The sequence below is a fragment of the Rhinatrema bivittatum genome, chromosome 17 (genome assembly GCF_901001135.1).
Source record: "Rhinatrema bivittatum chromosome 17, aRhiBiv1.1, whole genome shotgun sequence".
In the NCBI taxonomy this organism is placed as follows: Eukaryota; Metazoa; Chordata; class Amphibia; order Gymnophiona; family Rhinatrematidae; genus Rhinatrema; species Rhinatrema bivittatum.
In genome coordinates, this window is record NC_042631.1 from 12,795,640 (window position 1) to 12,811,902 (window position 16,263).

The following is a 16,263-nucleotide window of genomic DNA, read 5'->3' on the forward strand; positions in this document are numbered from 1 at the left end:
ACCCAGTTTGGCCTTCTGTAGCATATTCTGTTTCTCCCACCATGACACCCTGCGTGGAAGTTTTGTAGCGAGACCTGTGATTATGTTAACTGAGTGAAGGTAAAAAAAAAAAAAATGTAAAAAGTTGGGGGTTATTGCTGGAACAATTTGCCTGAGATTCTCTGCATTCCTTGACTCCTGGGGGCAAAGATTGCTATTCCGTGCTTTTTTTTTTTTTTTTAAATATCTTCCTTGAACTCTGGGAGAATTCAGATCAAAAACACAGTAAATGGTAAAAGAAAAGTGCATCTTTTGTAAATGAGGAGGAAGCAGGCTAAACTTTTTTTTTATCTCTACAAACCTGGAACCAATTGATGTTCGATATAGCAAAGTCATCATAGCAGAAAGGAGAAACGTGCCCAAGAATGCAGGCTTCTCCTTGTGTTTTTCAGTTGCTTTTGTCATCGCGGGAGTCAATGATTTACAAGGCCGATGCCCATGAAATGCAAATGTCCTACTGGCACTAGGCAGCAAATCCATTCTATCATTAGGATTACATGGATTTTTTGGGCAGTAACTGCAGTAAGGAAATGAACGGCAGGTGCAGGAACAGGCAGCAGGAGCCACAAAGCTCCCGCAGGCCCTCGGTGCAGGTTTTCATGTTTCTTCCACCGTAACATCAGTTTCCTTGTAAGGTGGCAAGAAAGCTGTTTACCTGCTAAAATGCAGCCACCTACAGAGAGGGAGGCGAGATAAAAAAAAAAAAAAAAGCTTTCTTGGCTTAGGCATTGTTTATTTATTTGTTTGCTTTTTCGCCCGTTTCTATGCCGCGCCCTCGGGGCGGTTTACAACATTTAAAAAAAAACCCAAATAAAGATTCCTCACGTAAATATCTAATAGACGCCACTGGTGTGCACACTTTACACGCAATAATGGCAAAATACTCATATTTGCACACAAAGTTGTATGCTTTACCAGCGCTGACATAAGCCTGGGTCCTGAAAATCAACAGCATTTTCAAATTTGCAGATGAAAACTTCAGTAAATCAATGCATATTCCAACTTACTGTATCCGACGCTATTCCCCATAGACTGAGCCAGCAGAAATTCTCATTTATCAAAGGAAGTCTTCAGCGTCATACTCCTTAGGGCTGATTTTTCAAAAGGTTTTACGCATGCAAATAGACTTTTCAAAATTGCTACATCTGCTACTTTTACTGCTAATGTGACTTTTTTTTTTTTTCCCCTTGATTTGTTGCGAGATCAAAAAAAGTGCTCTACAGCTTTAGCACCAAGTGAGAGATTTCAGAGGCATGGGTCGGATTAAAAGCTGTTGCATGTTTTACTTGCCCCTGTCACATGGGGCCTGATTCAGAAGATCCGATTGGTCCACAGTTTAAGCTGGTGTAATTGTGTGCAGGTAATTTTGTGGGATAATTTTAAAAGGAAAGTAACCCTTTGAAAACTGGCATTACTTATGTACGTATTTGCCACGGGATGTTACAGAACGTCCCCCCCATAGCGTGCAACGCATTGATGGAGCTTCTGCAGAAGATCCTGGCATTCGCTATCCGGCGCCTTACTTAATGTGGTATGCTTTCCGAAGGGGTTTCTGAATGATTTCTGAAGACATCACCAAACGGGCACTGAAAAATAGTCCACCAGTGTATTCAAAAAGGTGATCATGGATTCTTTAAAAGACCTCAGGTTCATATGATAGGCTGCATATGCAAATATCGCCTTTAACTGCTTCCATGGCATTATCCTCTTCCCCTAAATCATTTTCAGTCATCCTCTGATTTATTACCATTTTATTTTTCTTTCACTAAAGACATTTGCTTTGCCAGATAGCACAACCTTTGCGTTCTCAAGATTTAAGTTAACAAGAAGAATTGCATGGGTTGGATGCCTTCATTTCAAGCTTCTACAAGACCCAACTTCCCAGCTAACGAAATCCCCGCCCCCCCAAAGGGACATTTCCAAGGGGGAGCGTGATGCTGTTATAATACAAACGCTCCCTTCTCCCAGTTTGCAGAGAAACCTGAGGCGATGGAAGAGTTGGCTGCCGCGAAACCCCATGAAGCTGGACAAGGAGGCCCTCCCTGACCTGGAAGAGACCGACTGCTACACGGCGCCCTTCAGCCGGGCCCGCATCCACCAGTAAGTGCCTCGTCTGCGCGACGTAAGCCCAAAGCTGCTGGGGGCTCCCCGCATGAGCGAGCAGGAGAATATTTTGGCAACTGCTATTAAAAGAAACCACCTTATTTTATAACTAGCTAAGTGGCCGAGATCTAAGCTCAGGGTTTGAGCCATGAGCTGAAGACTGTTCTTTCTTTTGGCTTTTATATTTTGGAATGGGCCAAAGGTAAGGGGGGGGGGGGCGTCAATGTCCTGCATCCATGATCCCACTGACCATAAAATATCTCCTCTCTCCTCCTATATCTGGGACCTACCAGGGGCTCGGCAGGTGCCCTCCACGAAAATCTGAAGCTGTTCAGCCGCTCTGCACTTAAAAAACAGCTATAATTAACGGACAGCACCCAATCGAGGGGGAGATGTACCAGAAGCCATCTGTCTGGTCAGGCGAATGTGATATCAATGTGTTGTGTTTAGGGGAGGGGGCTCGCTTTTTTTTTTCCTTTCGACAAACATTTTCTTCCTACTCCTGTGGCTTCCATAAGAAAAGGTGGAATTCCAGCTTAATAGGAGGCATCATCTTTTTGGACTACGGTGCCTTCATGTGTTACTTATTTGAGGGTTTTACCCTATTTTTATGCCCTCTCCCCTAACCTTGGATGGGGGGCCATGCGGGAGGGCTCCTTCGCACATGGGGCCCAGGGTGAATCAATACAAGAGGGGGCTCTGGAACACTGAATTGACAGTGTTGAGGATGTGGCTCCCATGGCAGAGTGGGCCCCCCCCCCTATGGTGAGGGGTCCATGGTGGTTGCCCCTGTTCACCCTGCCCCCACCCTACCCAAGGACAGCCCTGCTCCTTTCTGAACCCTGCACTCATGTGTAGCTAAGGTGCCGCTGTTGTATAGTGACTGAACCTCCCACTCCTCCTCTGCAGCATCCCCGGCGGGTCCAAGAAACTGAAAGCTTGACCTGGGGACTAAACACAGGTCCTCCAGATGGCAGTGCAGCCCCTGGAGATTTTATAGCTTACAGCCACATTGCTACTTTTCTTTGAAGTTGTCATTTTCTACTCTAATGTATTTTTCATGTCTTTCAATATTTGTTGCAAAAACACAGGGCACATTAAATATGGTCCCTGAGGGTCACAATTAGGTCTGGTTTTCTGAGCAACCAAGCTGTGCAAAATAAACTGATCCTCAGGCCAAATGTGAGCAAATATGCCTGATGAATATTTATTGTAGCTATCCTGAAAACCATGCCTCTTTGTGGTCCTTGAGTACCAGGGCTGGGTGCCCCTGCAACAAAGATATGTTTCCATTACTATGGTTCTGTCTCTGTTGGAAGTGCTCCATGATAAGACACAAAAACAGCTTTCAAATCATTACTTCCCCATTCCTGTGGCCTTGAAAGGTCTTACTTTTGACTCGGGTATTCTGTTGGCGAGATGCTCAACGTGTTGATGGAGGAGAGGAAGTCTATTCCTTCTGGGTCCACCTGCATAAATTACTAATAAAACATTCAATTTCCCAATTTCTGTCAAGTCCGCCATGATGATATCATAGTAAGAACCTCAGCTAAGATATCTGACATGGCTAGCACGTATATTATTCCAGAGTTGAAGACATATCATGATGGCTTCTTCTCTGAGGCTGGATTTGAAAGAATCTATAAAAGCAGAGTCGGCAGGTCCTGGGAACAGTAATAAAGCAGGATCATTTTGATCTTTTTAACAGCTTCACTATAAACAACAGAGACACCTTCTTTAGCAACTCCACAAGAAGTCGTCTGGTGCACCATGTGTTACAGCGGACCAAGTACGAGGACGGAAAATCCAAAATGGGTAAGAGCCCTACGCCAACATCAAGGCGAGGAGTACTGAATCAATCCAGAGAGACTTTTCTTGTGCAGGAAATAAGCAGTTAATTTCCATCTTGTGCTGCAATTGCAAAGAATTAGTCAAGCGTTTATTCAGTATATATAACATTATTATTATTATATTTTGCACACTTAGAAATGTGAAATTCGTAAGTTTAATAAAATGTTCTGTAGCACCAGACATACCTTTTGCAGTAAAAAAAACAACCTTATTTTGTGTTGGGATAGCTAGAACTGTTTGACATAAATCTGCAGGTCCTTATCCCTCTAGGGCAGAGCTTTCCAAACTGTGTGTCGGGACACGTTAGTGTGTCGCCTGCAGTGTGCAGGTGTGTCGCGCAAGCCCGGTCAACTCTGATGCGAGTTTGGGCTTTTTTTTTTTTCTAGAGATTCACTTTTTTTTTTTCAGTTTATGGGTTGCTTATTATTGGGTGATTTTTGCTGTCAATCGTGTTTTTTGGGGGGGCTTGGTGGGTGGAACGAGCCCAGCCATCCTTGCATTGGCTGCTGCTGCCGATGAGGCCTGGCCATGAGGAGTACTGACTGCAAGCAGCAGTGTCTGGTGATCATGGAAGGGAGTGAAGCACTTAACTGGCAACAATCAAAAAGACGAGGTACATGAGTGTGGGGGCCAGACATGTGCTGGGGGGAGAGAGATGAGTGAGTGGGGGGCAAACGTGCTGGGGGGACAGACATGTGCTTGAGGGGGAGAGATATGAGTGTGTGGGGGCCAGACATGTGCTGGGGGGAGGAGAGAGATGAGTGTGTGGGGGACAGACAATTTGTTTTATTATTGTTTCTCATAAATTATAACAATAACATGAATCTTGGAATATTATATATTTTTAATATAAATTTAAGGTTTTCATGAGATAGGTTGTGTCGTGAAACATTTTATTGATGTATATATTTAAGGAAACATACATAAATTGTCGAAATATGTTTCGTTCGTTTAACCTTTAACCTCTGGTTTACTAGTAGACTGAATTACCGTGTCGTGAAATTATGTTTGTCTAAAAAGTGTGTCACCAACATGAAAAGTTTGGAAAGCTCTGCTCTAGGGAAAGATGTTTAGTGCAAGAGGCTATGAAAGTTTTACCTACTGACATATTTTTCAAATGGGGAGAATACAGAATAACTGAGTAAGTTTCACATAAAAGAGTGAAGGGCCAGGATGCTTTTCAATGCACAATTTCATAATTAATTATCAACAAAATCTGAAAGTTACATTTGTTCAAAGATATTAATTTAGTCTGTGTGTGATTTTATTTTCCTGGAATTTCAATGAGGTGACTTTAGTTTTCTCCTTAGTGGACAAGGTTGCTATATGCACTTAACTCACTCACAGGCCGATACAGTAAGGTTGCAGGAAAACGGGCACTCAGTGTTGCGTGCCTGCTTTCCTAACGCGTGCCCAGCCGCTTCTCCTGGGCACGCAATTACCGTACTTAAATGAGGAGTCGCGATAAAAAAGAGGAGCTAGGGACAATTGTGCACCCCTAGCACCTCCTTAGCAGCAGAAGCCCAGAAGAGGTGGCTGTCGGCAGGTTAGATAAACAGAAATTCAGCGTCCGTTTTCCTAACCCATGCACAGCCACGAGTTAGGAAAACGGACACTCGTAAAACTGAGCGTCTGCTTTCCTAACCTGACCCGCCGGCACACTTTAAAAAAAAATTTTTTTTTTTAACCTTTTGGTTCCTACGACTTAATATCGCCACGATATTTTCTGCTTTTCGGTCCACTTTTTCGGGCTGCTCAGAAATTAACACCTGCTCTTGGGCAGGCACTAATTTCTGAGTGTAAAAATGTGCGGATTGGGTGCACATTTTTTTGACTGTATCCCGGGTGAATAGCTAATAGCTTCATTAACATGCATTTGCATGTGGTGAGCAGTATTAGTTTCAAGAGGGATGTGTGGTTTTGGACGCATGTTTTGGATGTGCTGTCAATTGATAATTTAAAAATGACGGACTCTGTTTGCCATAGGAGTCCAACAAGAGAGGGCTTTTCCAACTGAGGGCTCTATGTTTGAGGCAGGCAATAATTTGATTAATGCAAACAAGGCGCCTCTCTACTTTGTGGAGGTAATTTTGCAACAGCCTGCAGAGCCGAAAGGCAGCTCCTTGCAGACTCGAGACCAGTTTGCAAAGGGAAAATATGCATGTGCTTTCCCTTTGAAAATTATGCCACCAAAACTACCAACACACGTTTACATCTGCTGTTTTGTGTGCAATAGTGGGGGGTTGTTTGTTTTCAGGAAAAATGGTGTGTACTTTTAAAAGTTCAAAAGTATGTACGTAAGTGTGAATGATCTGCTCACCTCAAGTAAACCTTTGCCCTCAGGTGAGCACTTTTGAAAAAGGCCATTTCCAAGGGAGAAGCACTGTTTTTTATCTGAAGAAGTGACATTGAAAATGACCCTCTATATTGCTTCGTTTCTGGCATTCCCTTCCAGATTCAATTAGAGTAATAGAAGACATCAACATCTTTAAGAAATCTTTAAAACTGTATTTATTTAAAAAAAAGCTTCTAGCCTAGATGGATGGCTTAATCTACAAGTCTTATGAGATTGAATCTGGAATTGTTTGTGTAGAAATGACAGCTGTTATAGTCCAGGACTGAAGCTGACACCAAGTTATTTCCACCTGATATAGGCCGCAAAGAAAAGATATTGTTATAATATTTTGTCTGAGAGCATTTAATATTTTATGTATTTTTATGAATTTCCCTGTCGTAATCTGCCTTGAAATAGTTTTTGTGATGGAAAACAAGTTTTAATAAATTTAAATTGAAAGATGTAGGTTGTATTTTCTCATCATACTTTCATTGAGAAAATACAGGGGAAAAAAGCATCTGCTTGGAAGAAAACTACTGCCATTCACCTCAACTTCTAATATTCCAAGTGAAAAAAAAATTGGCTTAAAATGACAGGTGAATGGTTCTCCTTCTTTCCCTAATTAAAGATTATTTTATTTTTTACATAAAAAAAAATTGTTAGCTTTTGAGTTCTTCCTGTAAATGAGGACAATCCACTTGGTGATCCTCTGTTATCTAAAGTGATGCGGAAAGGATACGACAGCCACTTCTTTGCTCGCTCTCTCTCTCTCTCTCTAGGTGTCAACAGACTACTCAGCAATGGGACATTTGAAGCCGCCTTCCCCCCTCACGAGGTAACCCTCCATTCGCCACGTGAAATATTCTGTTTTGACGTCTTGTTTTCGTAACGCCTTCTGTTTCTGCTCAGAGTTGCAGCGCCGTTAGCATTGCTTTAAGTTTCAACGGGAGCCATTTCCACACTGTAGGCGTTAGGGCCAAAGTCCGCCGATTCTTCTAACTGTAGACTTTGGACCAAGATGCAGAGAGAGAGGGAAAGAGAGAGAGAGCGCCCGCAATGCTTCGTGCTTCCTTTCAGAGTTGTCACAGGTGGTAGCACATTTGCACTTGGCTTTCGTGCAGGTGCAGTGACTTGAAAATGCAGCCTAGGTGCAGCATTCAGAGTCATGCAATCAACTGCGCACGGAAGTTAACTTCCTCAGGACATCAACGGGTACCTTCCAATCTGGAAGAAAAATTCCTGTCGGCTGAATCTCTCCCTCCAGATATTTAATCATTCGCTTGGCTCCAGAATTTGGCAGAGTTGGATCATTGCAGTCTTCAGTCTGTAGGCTAACGGGGGCCTAGGACTAGAACAGCAAAGCCGCTGCTTCTGATACAGGTGAGCCTGATGGGCAGATTTGCACATCTTAAGCCATTTCCATGCCTACCTGAAGCCCATGTTATGAGTCCTGACTGTGAAAACAAAAATCAAGATAAATAAAAGAGTTCAGGATTCCTTGCTTAGTTATAGAACTCTATGGCAGTTGCTCATGCAAGTCTTTTTTGAAATAAAAACATTTCGTCTTGGTTTAGAGAATTAAAGCCGGGAATGTCTTAAGAGAACATTCTATGTGTAGTAAATGTGATTCTTTGATTATAGCTGGCTCCGCTTCAGCAGTGTGACACTCAGTACAGACAAAGAACACATTTATTACCCGGTATTTGGTGGGCTGCTGTTTTAAACTGAAGCAGAAAGAGCTCGTTCTTTTCCGAGGAACAATGATTTCTGCAGCAAACCTGTCAAAATATGTCAAGGCAAAATTGCAAATATCTCATATTACTGAGGCACTGTGTACAGTTAATAGGGAAATATAACTTCAAAATGTGAGGTAATTTACCTGTCTCACTCGGATCCTGTACACAGCAAAAACCGCACTCTGTCCTTATACACTCTGTCCTTGCTGGACCTACCAGTGGGGTTTGTCCTTCCAGAGCAGCTCCTCTAATGGACTCCAATGGGGAACGCTTGTGTGGATGAAGCCATTAAGTCTTAGGCCATGCAGCCCTTCAAAACACAGAGCTAACATTTTAAAAACTTATTTTGAATTCCTATGGGTATATAGTGCTATAAAATTTGAGAGAGAGCACCCTAGTAGGGTGCTTTATCAAAATGCAGTGCGGCCTTATCATGTGTGTAAACGCCCTACCACATGCGATAAGGGCCGCATCTCGGCGATGATATTTAAATGAGGGGAAGGGGAGGAGGAGTGTGGGCGGGGTTTGGGCGGTGTTATGTCCCGGCAGCCCTGAGGGCGATCGATGTTTTCCACATTATCGCCAGCAGCACCGCGGGAAATAACTGCACCTTTCCCTGTGGCGCTATGGGGGCGAAAGTGTGCCTGCCCGCCCACAACCACGGAGGGCGAAAACGCACCACCGCGATGCGGCCGGCTGCACTATTTTGTCCCCTGCCCCTGTTTTTAGTGCGGCTCATAGTTCTGCTGTAAATTAAAGCAGAAGGATGAATCTAGTTATAAGTTAGCTGAATTTTGAGTCAAGTTGATCACTGCTTTCAAACAAATGGTCTGCATTCTGTTCACTTGTGACCAGGAGGGAATAATGCACTGAGCTGATCTATGACGTTTGAAGAAAGCAGATGGCAAATCTTTGCTGTTGGCAGCCTGGCTTTCGAAAAAATATCAAAACTGGGAAAGAATAATGCAGCAAAGCCAACTGCAGCATTAGGGAAATATATAAAAATATGTTACACACCTTGGTGTTCAGCTCAAGACGATAGTAGCTCCAATCATGGTTCAATAAGTATTGCACTTTTTTCCTGGAAAGAAAGTTGTTGGTTCTCAGATCCAGAGCCATCCTTGTGGGGGAGGGAAGGATGGAGCAGGGGGAATCAGGTCAACTGTCCAGTCCCCCACCCTAAGGTAGCTCAGATCCCTGGAACTGGCAGTAGGATTCAGTCTCGGCACGGTCTCTTCCCACTTCCCACCCTCCAGTTGCAAGCATGAGATGGCAGCATTTTAACTTGCTCTACCTCCTGTGTCACAATCGTGGCAATGGGAAAAGCACAAGAGAGAGGCACCACTGGTACTTTTCTAAGATTTAGATTCAGGAAACCTTGTCATGCGCTGCTAAAGTAATACATAAAGTGGTTAATAGGAGAGAAAAAAAAGAATAAAAATATATAATAGTGGTATCAATAATTTAAAATGATAGGGTACAGGATGGTTAATAGCATAGGCAAGTGCCAGCTTCTGGTGCTGTTCTGTATTATCCCCGGTCACAGAATAAAGTGCTGGTGACCCAACTCTATTGACCAGAGCCTTGCAGAGAGCAGACTGGAGCACAGGAGACCTAATCTGTTCCTTAACGCAGCCCCTCCCGTCCTGTTATTTCCCAGGGGCTGATGCAAAGGGGGAAAAAAAGCACACAAGTACCAGCAGAACAAAAGTGTTGTTGCAAAGGATTATTCCATGTATCTATCTAGTGCTACTAATATTTCTCCTTTCTGTACCCCCTGTACCCAGTGCTGCTGTGTAAGTGGAGGTAGACATTCAGAGAGAAATGATTAAGTAAGTTAGACTTATCCGGCTAACTTGCAAGAGATATATTCACAGCAGCACGGCTATGCGGCTGAATATCCCCAAATAAGTCACTAGTTAGCTGGCTAAGACTTATCCAGCTAACTTTAGACCTGCTATTGAGCAGGTCTGACTTATCCCGTTCAATTGACCAGGTAAGTAGCTGCTCCCTGAAACACCCATTTTCCACCTACCACTCAGCCAACCATGAGAGGCGCTGACTGGCTCTCCCCTAGAGAGCACGTCAGCTCTCTAGGGGATGGGGGAAATGCTTACTGTTCCTGAATGTAACACATCATGAGCTACTGCCGAAAAGGCGCGAACGAACTAAATAAATAAATGCAGACCCTTCAAAATGACAGAGCGAACATGTTTTTTTTTCAAGAAACGTATTCAAGGAGCAGTCTGGTGTAAGGCATCGTCTATGCGTTTCGGACTGACTCGATCTTCTAAGGGTCTGCTAGACCTGCAACGTCATTAGAATGAATCCTTGCACCGGCCTTGCCTCTTGAGCGAAGGTTTGACTTTGCACCATCAGACGTCTGCCTCAGCCTCTCCTGGCGCATATAAGTAGCATTGTGGCACGATACTGCCCTGCTTTGATATTTAGCTTGGAAATAAATTGCATTATAATCGCCCTAATTTCCTCCAAGGCGGAATAAATTGCTTTCAGCGATTTAAAGGAGGGGCGAGGCCGTTGGAGTAAGTTTCGAGCCTTCCCTGCTGCTTGTAAGCCCCAGAAGGCACGCGAGGTCTCGGCCTTCCTTTCGCGCCCCCTGTTTTCCTCCAGATTCCTTATTTAAAGCAGTAATTTTTTTTTTTTTTTTGCTCGGCGGAAACATTTTTTGTTTGTTTTTCTTTTGTGTTTCAGGGAAGCTACAAGAGTAGTCACCCCATCAAAACTCACGGAGCCCAGAACCACAGGCACTTACTGTACGAGCGCTGGGCTCGATGGCGGATGTGGTACAAATATCAGCCACTGGATCTAATCAGGTGCGGAAGGAAGCTTTGAGAAAGCTGAGTGAGAATAAGCTTTTCAGAAAAGCTAAAATTTGGGTGTTTTCATTGCTCGCCAACCTTATTGATACCTTTCACTTTCGGACACCTGATTAAAATTCAGGACATTTGGGGTGTACTGCAATTATTCTGACGCGCATTCTGCCGCGCAGTTCACTGTTCGACATAAGTATAAACACGAAGGGGATGGGCCCAAGAGCTGTTGTTTCTCATTTTGGGGCCCGATTCACTCAAGGCTTTTCCCCCCATTCTGTGGCTATGGGATGGAAGCTTAGAAGTGAATTTTAAAAGCCCAGCGGGCACCAAAAACGGGAGATGCCATGTGCATGCGAGAAATGCACGCACCCAGTAGGTTTTAAAAGCCGCCGGCTTGCGTGTACATCTCCCGAGGCGCGAACATCTCCCTCCCAATCAAAAAGGGGGTGTGGCTTGGGCATGTTCCGGGTCGGGACCAAGAGATGTGCGCACACATACTTAAGCACCTGGGCGCGCTCCCAGGTCCAGTTCTGCGTAACTTTACTTCTGCTATTGAGGAGTATAACTTTAAATAAAAAATGAAACAAAAAGCCATTTCTGAGGCATTTAAAGGATGTAGGGGTACCTAGATGGACTGCACGCTATTAAATCGGGTGGGTTGGAGGATCTAGTGCTACACTGGGCAAATTGGTGGATGAACCGGTGAAACTTGTCATGGTGTGAATGAGCGCCAGCTATAAAATTCCCCCGCTTGTGTGGCGCATACCCTGGTTAGATGCAGTAGTGAATGCAAAATAGGACGTCCACGTATGCGCGCCCAGGCTGTTTTATAACAGACGCATGGATAGCTGCATCCCTGGGTATGGCGCCGACACGTCCCTTTGAAAGTTATCGTCCATGTGAATCACGACTAGATCTACTAAAGGGCTTTTCCCATCTTGAGTTATTGGGAAAAATGCTTAGTACATCTGGCCCCATAAAGGAAATCCTTGCTAATTATCCAATTCATAGAACGGGGCAATAGCATCCATGAATCAGGTCCTGTGATTAGTATGATTATGGAGGGATGCTATTTTCAAATAGTACGAACTATTTTCTGAAATAAATAAAAATGAACAAAATGCAAATAAAAAGCCCATAAAATGAAAAAACAAAAAATGATCTGGAAATGGATAAAATGAAACAAAGCAAAAAAACAATTTCCCATCACATCCCTACTATGGACTTTATTCTGCAAAATTCATATGTGTGAAAAAATTATGAATATAATCAATCTGTATAAGGCAAAGGTGGATATATCCACCATCAACACAGTTGATGGTGGATATATCCACCATCAACTGTGTTGATGGGCACCAGTTGTGCCCATCAACACAGTTTTCTGTTAACTGTATATCCCAAGTTAGACTACCCCTTTTTTTAGCCATTCCCTATATTTATTCACGTTATTTTGACGAGTTATTGTTGTCTATGTAATATTTATTTATGTTCTTATGTTCAGAAACTCTGTTTATTGTAACGCCTTAACCGCGACAGTTTTGTTCTATGGAAACCGACCTGATTTGATACTTGTATTGAGAAGGTTGGTATATAAAAATCCTAAATAAATAAATAAATAAATATCCCATTCTGTGCCAATATCACTTCTGCAGCACGAGATAAAATGCAGCGGGATGAATGCGTGCAGACATATTTGTCCATTTATATGACCCAACAGTTTTGCAGAACTGAGGTGAGCGAGGATGGCCGGCTGTAGGCAGTGGGTATTAATCGCTTGCTTTAACCCACAGGAGATATTTTGGTGAAAAGATCGGCCTGTACTTCGCTTGGTTGGGTTGGTACACTGGAATGTTGATCCCTGCTGCATTGGTTGGCCTTTTTGTCTTTCTCTATGGGTTATTCACCATGGAATCCAGCCAAGTAAGGTAAGATATCCATACGATACAAAATCCTTCTAACAAGTGCACCATAACTCATGACGTCTGATTAGTATGGCCGTGCTTTTTAAGGAGCATGATGGTAATGTTTTCTATTGAAATCTTCTTCCCGTGTTTTCTTGACTATTGTAAAACAAACTCTCCACGAGTTTATAGGAAATGTGTCAGTCATTTGTGATCTCATAGTTTTCAGACTAAGGAAGTCTGTCAATCATATCCAGTCTTATTCCTAGTCTCTTTTTTGTCAATTGCTCTTTATATTCTTTAAACCTACTGATGATATTTGACAATGCAAATATGATAAAGACATTAATATGATGGAAGGGTATAAATAATGCACAAGAGGCAAATATTTTTGTGGAAAGGAAATTCTAGAGCGTTAGGTCATTATATATGAGGCTCCCAGGTGGTAGAATCAGGAGGACCATCTGAAAATATTTCTTCATAGAAAGAGTGGTAGATGCACAGAATGGACTCCCCAGAGAGGAGGTAGTTGGGGCAAAACCAGTAAATATAATTCAAGAAAACTTGGAATGAGCACAGATGGTGCTTAGCTGTGAAGAAAAACCCAAAATCAACTGGAGTATATGGCATGCACTAGAAAATTAATTGGGCAGACTAGATAGACCTTGGGATCCTTTCTATTCTCCGTTTCTATTTTTCTATGTCTAATTTACTTTTAAATACTGAAGGATGCCAGCAGTAGGACTCAAATTAGAAGACTTCTTGAACAGTAGGAATGAATACTGTAAATATTTTTGGTTTGCTTTTTTTGTGCATTTGACTTGGTAATTTGTTTCATTCGGTTCAGGAACATGGTGGGGGAGGACGTGGTCACTGTCAGGGTGCTGCTCATGCTGACAGTACTGTGAGGGGGGACCACTTTTTCCTTCATTGTATTCTTACTGCCCCTCTGCCTCTGATGTGCCCATTCCTGCACCACAGCCACCAGCATCTCCTTCTAGTGAATTAGACTTTAGGACCAGAGAGCAAACCTCCCCTTTACCTGTTGATCCCACAGTGTGGCTAATATGTAAGAATCCAGCAGGGGAAGAGGTTGGAGCTGCAAGGAATCCATGAACACCAGCATCTCTGGCTTCAGCCTCTGTTCCTGCTGGAGGCCCTCTAGGAATCTGGCTATGGGGATGACCTTGCCCGGGATGAATTTTCTATAACTCAGGTCCTCCACAGCATCCTGAAAGGGCTTCAGGATTTGTATCCTCTGTATTATGTGTAACCAATCCCAAAACCCCAGGAGGCAATTCACACCTATTTTGGTTTACAGAGACAACTCATCAAGGGCTGTCTGTTGCTCTTTACAATACAGTTCTTGCAACTGTGTTGGACCTGAAGAAAACTGGAGTCCCAGTAATTTGTGATATATCTGTGGTGTTCCCCGATTTTGTCCTTGAGGACCCCAAATGGGTTGGGTTTTCAGGGTATCCCTAAGGAAAATGCATGAGATTGATTTGCATACAATTGAAGTGGCAATCCTGCAATGCTATCTCATGCCTTATACAATGTATATCATAGTATAGGTATGTCTGTCTCTCTCTCTCTCGCTCTCTCTGTGTATATATATATATATATATATTTATAAATATTATAACGAGAGAGAGCGAGAGATACATACACAAACACACACATACAAACCCACAAATAATTATATCAGAACCTTTAGTGGAAGAAGAACACAGTAGGCAGGCACAAATGTGCAAGATGGACCAAATGAGCCTTCTCTACCAAAATCATCTATGTTTCTATATATATTGTATGAATAATAACAATTCCCCCTGGAAAAGTATTCCAGTCTGGTTTATGTTCTGGTTTGGAACAATAATCTTACTCAACAATATTTTATTTATTTATTAGCTTTTATATATCGACATTCATGGGTACATCATGCTGGTTTACAATATAACTGAAGGAGGAAATTACAAAAAATCCAGGGTGGGGGGAGAGGGAGCAGATAGCAAGAGAGAAGGGGCGAGAGAAGAGAGGGGAAAACAGGAAGAGGAGAAAAGGAACAGTACCTGATGGAAAACAACAGAAGAACATAATAAGTAGCATTGCAAATTATACACTCAGTAAGGGATTGTGTATAACCTTATACACTGTGGATAACCTTATATAAATTATACACTCCAAAAAGTATTATATACAATAATAACAAAAAGTATTATATACAGTAATATACATTATCTTTAACTAGTACATACAGGAGACACTATATATGACATTACAAATTATGCGTTCAGAAAGGCAACAATATAGACTAGCAGGGTCGCTATAGGGAAAAGTAAGGTTTAAAGGATAGCAGAGGGGGGTAAATAAAAGGGGTATAAAAGGGTTACTGTTTTTCAATGGTTTGATAGCCCCATAGAGCTATTTCAATTCATTGAATCTGATAACTGAGATGTCTATGCCCTCTACTGGTCTGGTGAAAGAATTGAAAGTTTTCATATCGCTATGAAGGTTCAGAGAGATAATCCCACCAGTCCATAGTGACTGCACGGTACTTACAGACGTTTGACGGCTGCACAGTAATCCTTACCAAGGATTGCTGAGAGAGAATGGACATGTACGTGGAGTACCAAAACCTAAAATGTGATTTGGTAACAGCTAAGGATCACTAATCCCATGTGATCTGCCATGTGGTCTGAAACAGTGTTCTATGTAAAACATACAATAATCATCTAATCGGAATTGTTACTTTTTGACTTTGTCTTGCTCTTTTGAGGTGCCAGCTCAATCAGAACCAGATCTGGGATCCGGAACCATAACTACCCGGGATATCCCTTCCCACCCTTTATTTTAGTCCATTCATTACAGTCTCGTCCAGAATCTTGCAATCACGCACCCCTATATCTGGCCACTGGGTGGCACCATTTCACAGTGACTATGACCCCCCCCCCCCCCCCCCCGCGCGATGCCTCCACAGCATCCCCAGCCCCGGCTGACCCAAGGATTGGACGACTTTGGCCGGGGACTGAATCCAGGGACTTCTGCATGGCGTTGCACAGCAATGCACTGAGCCACCGGGACTGACCACATCACAGTTTTCGGTACTGAGGTGTAATTTCAGCCAATCATCTTGCACCCAAGCTTGGGGTAGGCATTGTTTGGCTTTAATAGAAGACACACCCAGCATTTCTTTCATATTTTTTTTTAAGGGTTAAGAAACATGAATTTGATGGTGAAAGAATTTAGCTCTAATCCAATAGGTTCTAAACGAAGACAAGCAAGCCTTCCAGTAGGGGCATTTTGGAAGAGGGAATTATTTTCCAAATGGAAAGGTTTCTTTGTGCAAGAGTGCGCCACGTAGCGGGAGCTATCTACCATTATAGGCAAAGATATCTAATGGAAGGAACTGGAAACTCTCTGATAGTGGGATCCCGCTGCTATCTTCAGCCAGCTCTTAACACCGG

At 42.9% G+C, this 16,263-nt stretch overlaps 1 protein-coding gene across 2 annotated transcripts in view; it reads left to right on the forward strand.

The window, feature by feature from the left end:
- The window catches only part of ANO3 (anoctamin 3), a 206,927-nt gene that overhangs the window by 142,106 nt on the left and 48,558 nt on the right, over positions 1-16,263 (forward strand). For both annotated transcript variants that reach the window (XM_029582392.1, XM_029582393.1), the window contains exons 6-10: positions 2,008-2,139; positions 3,851-3,957; positions 7,108-7,163; positions 10,777-10,898; positions 12,689-12,823. In XM_029582392.1, the coding sequence (XP_029438252.1) occupies positions 2,008-2,139; positions 3,851-3,957; positions 7,108-7,163; positions 10,777-10,898; positions 12,689-12,823 (552 nt within the window). The remainder of the gene's footprint in view (positions 1-2,007; positions 2,140-3,850; positions 3,958-7,107; positions 7,164-10,776; positions 10,899-12,688; positions 12,824-16,263) is intronic.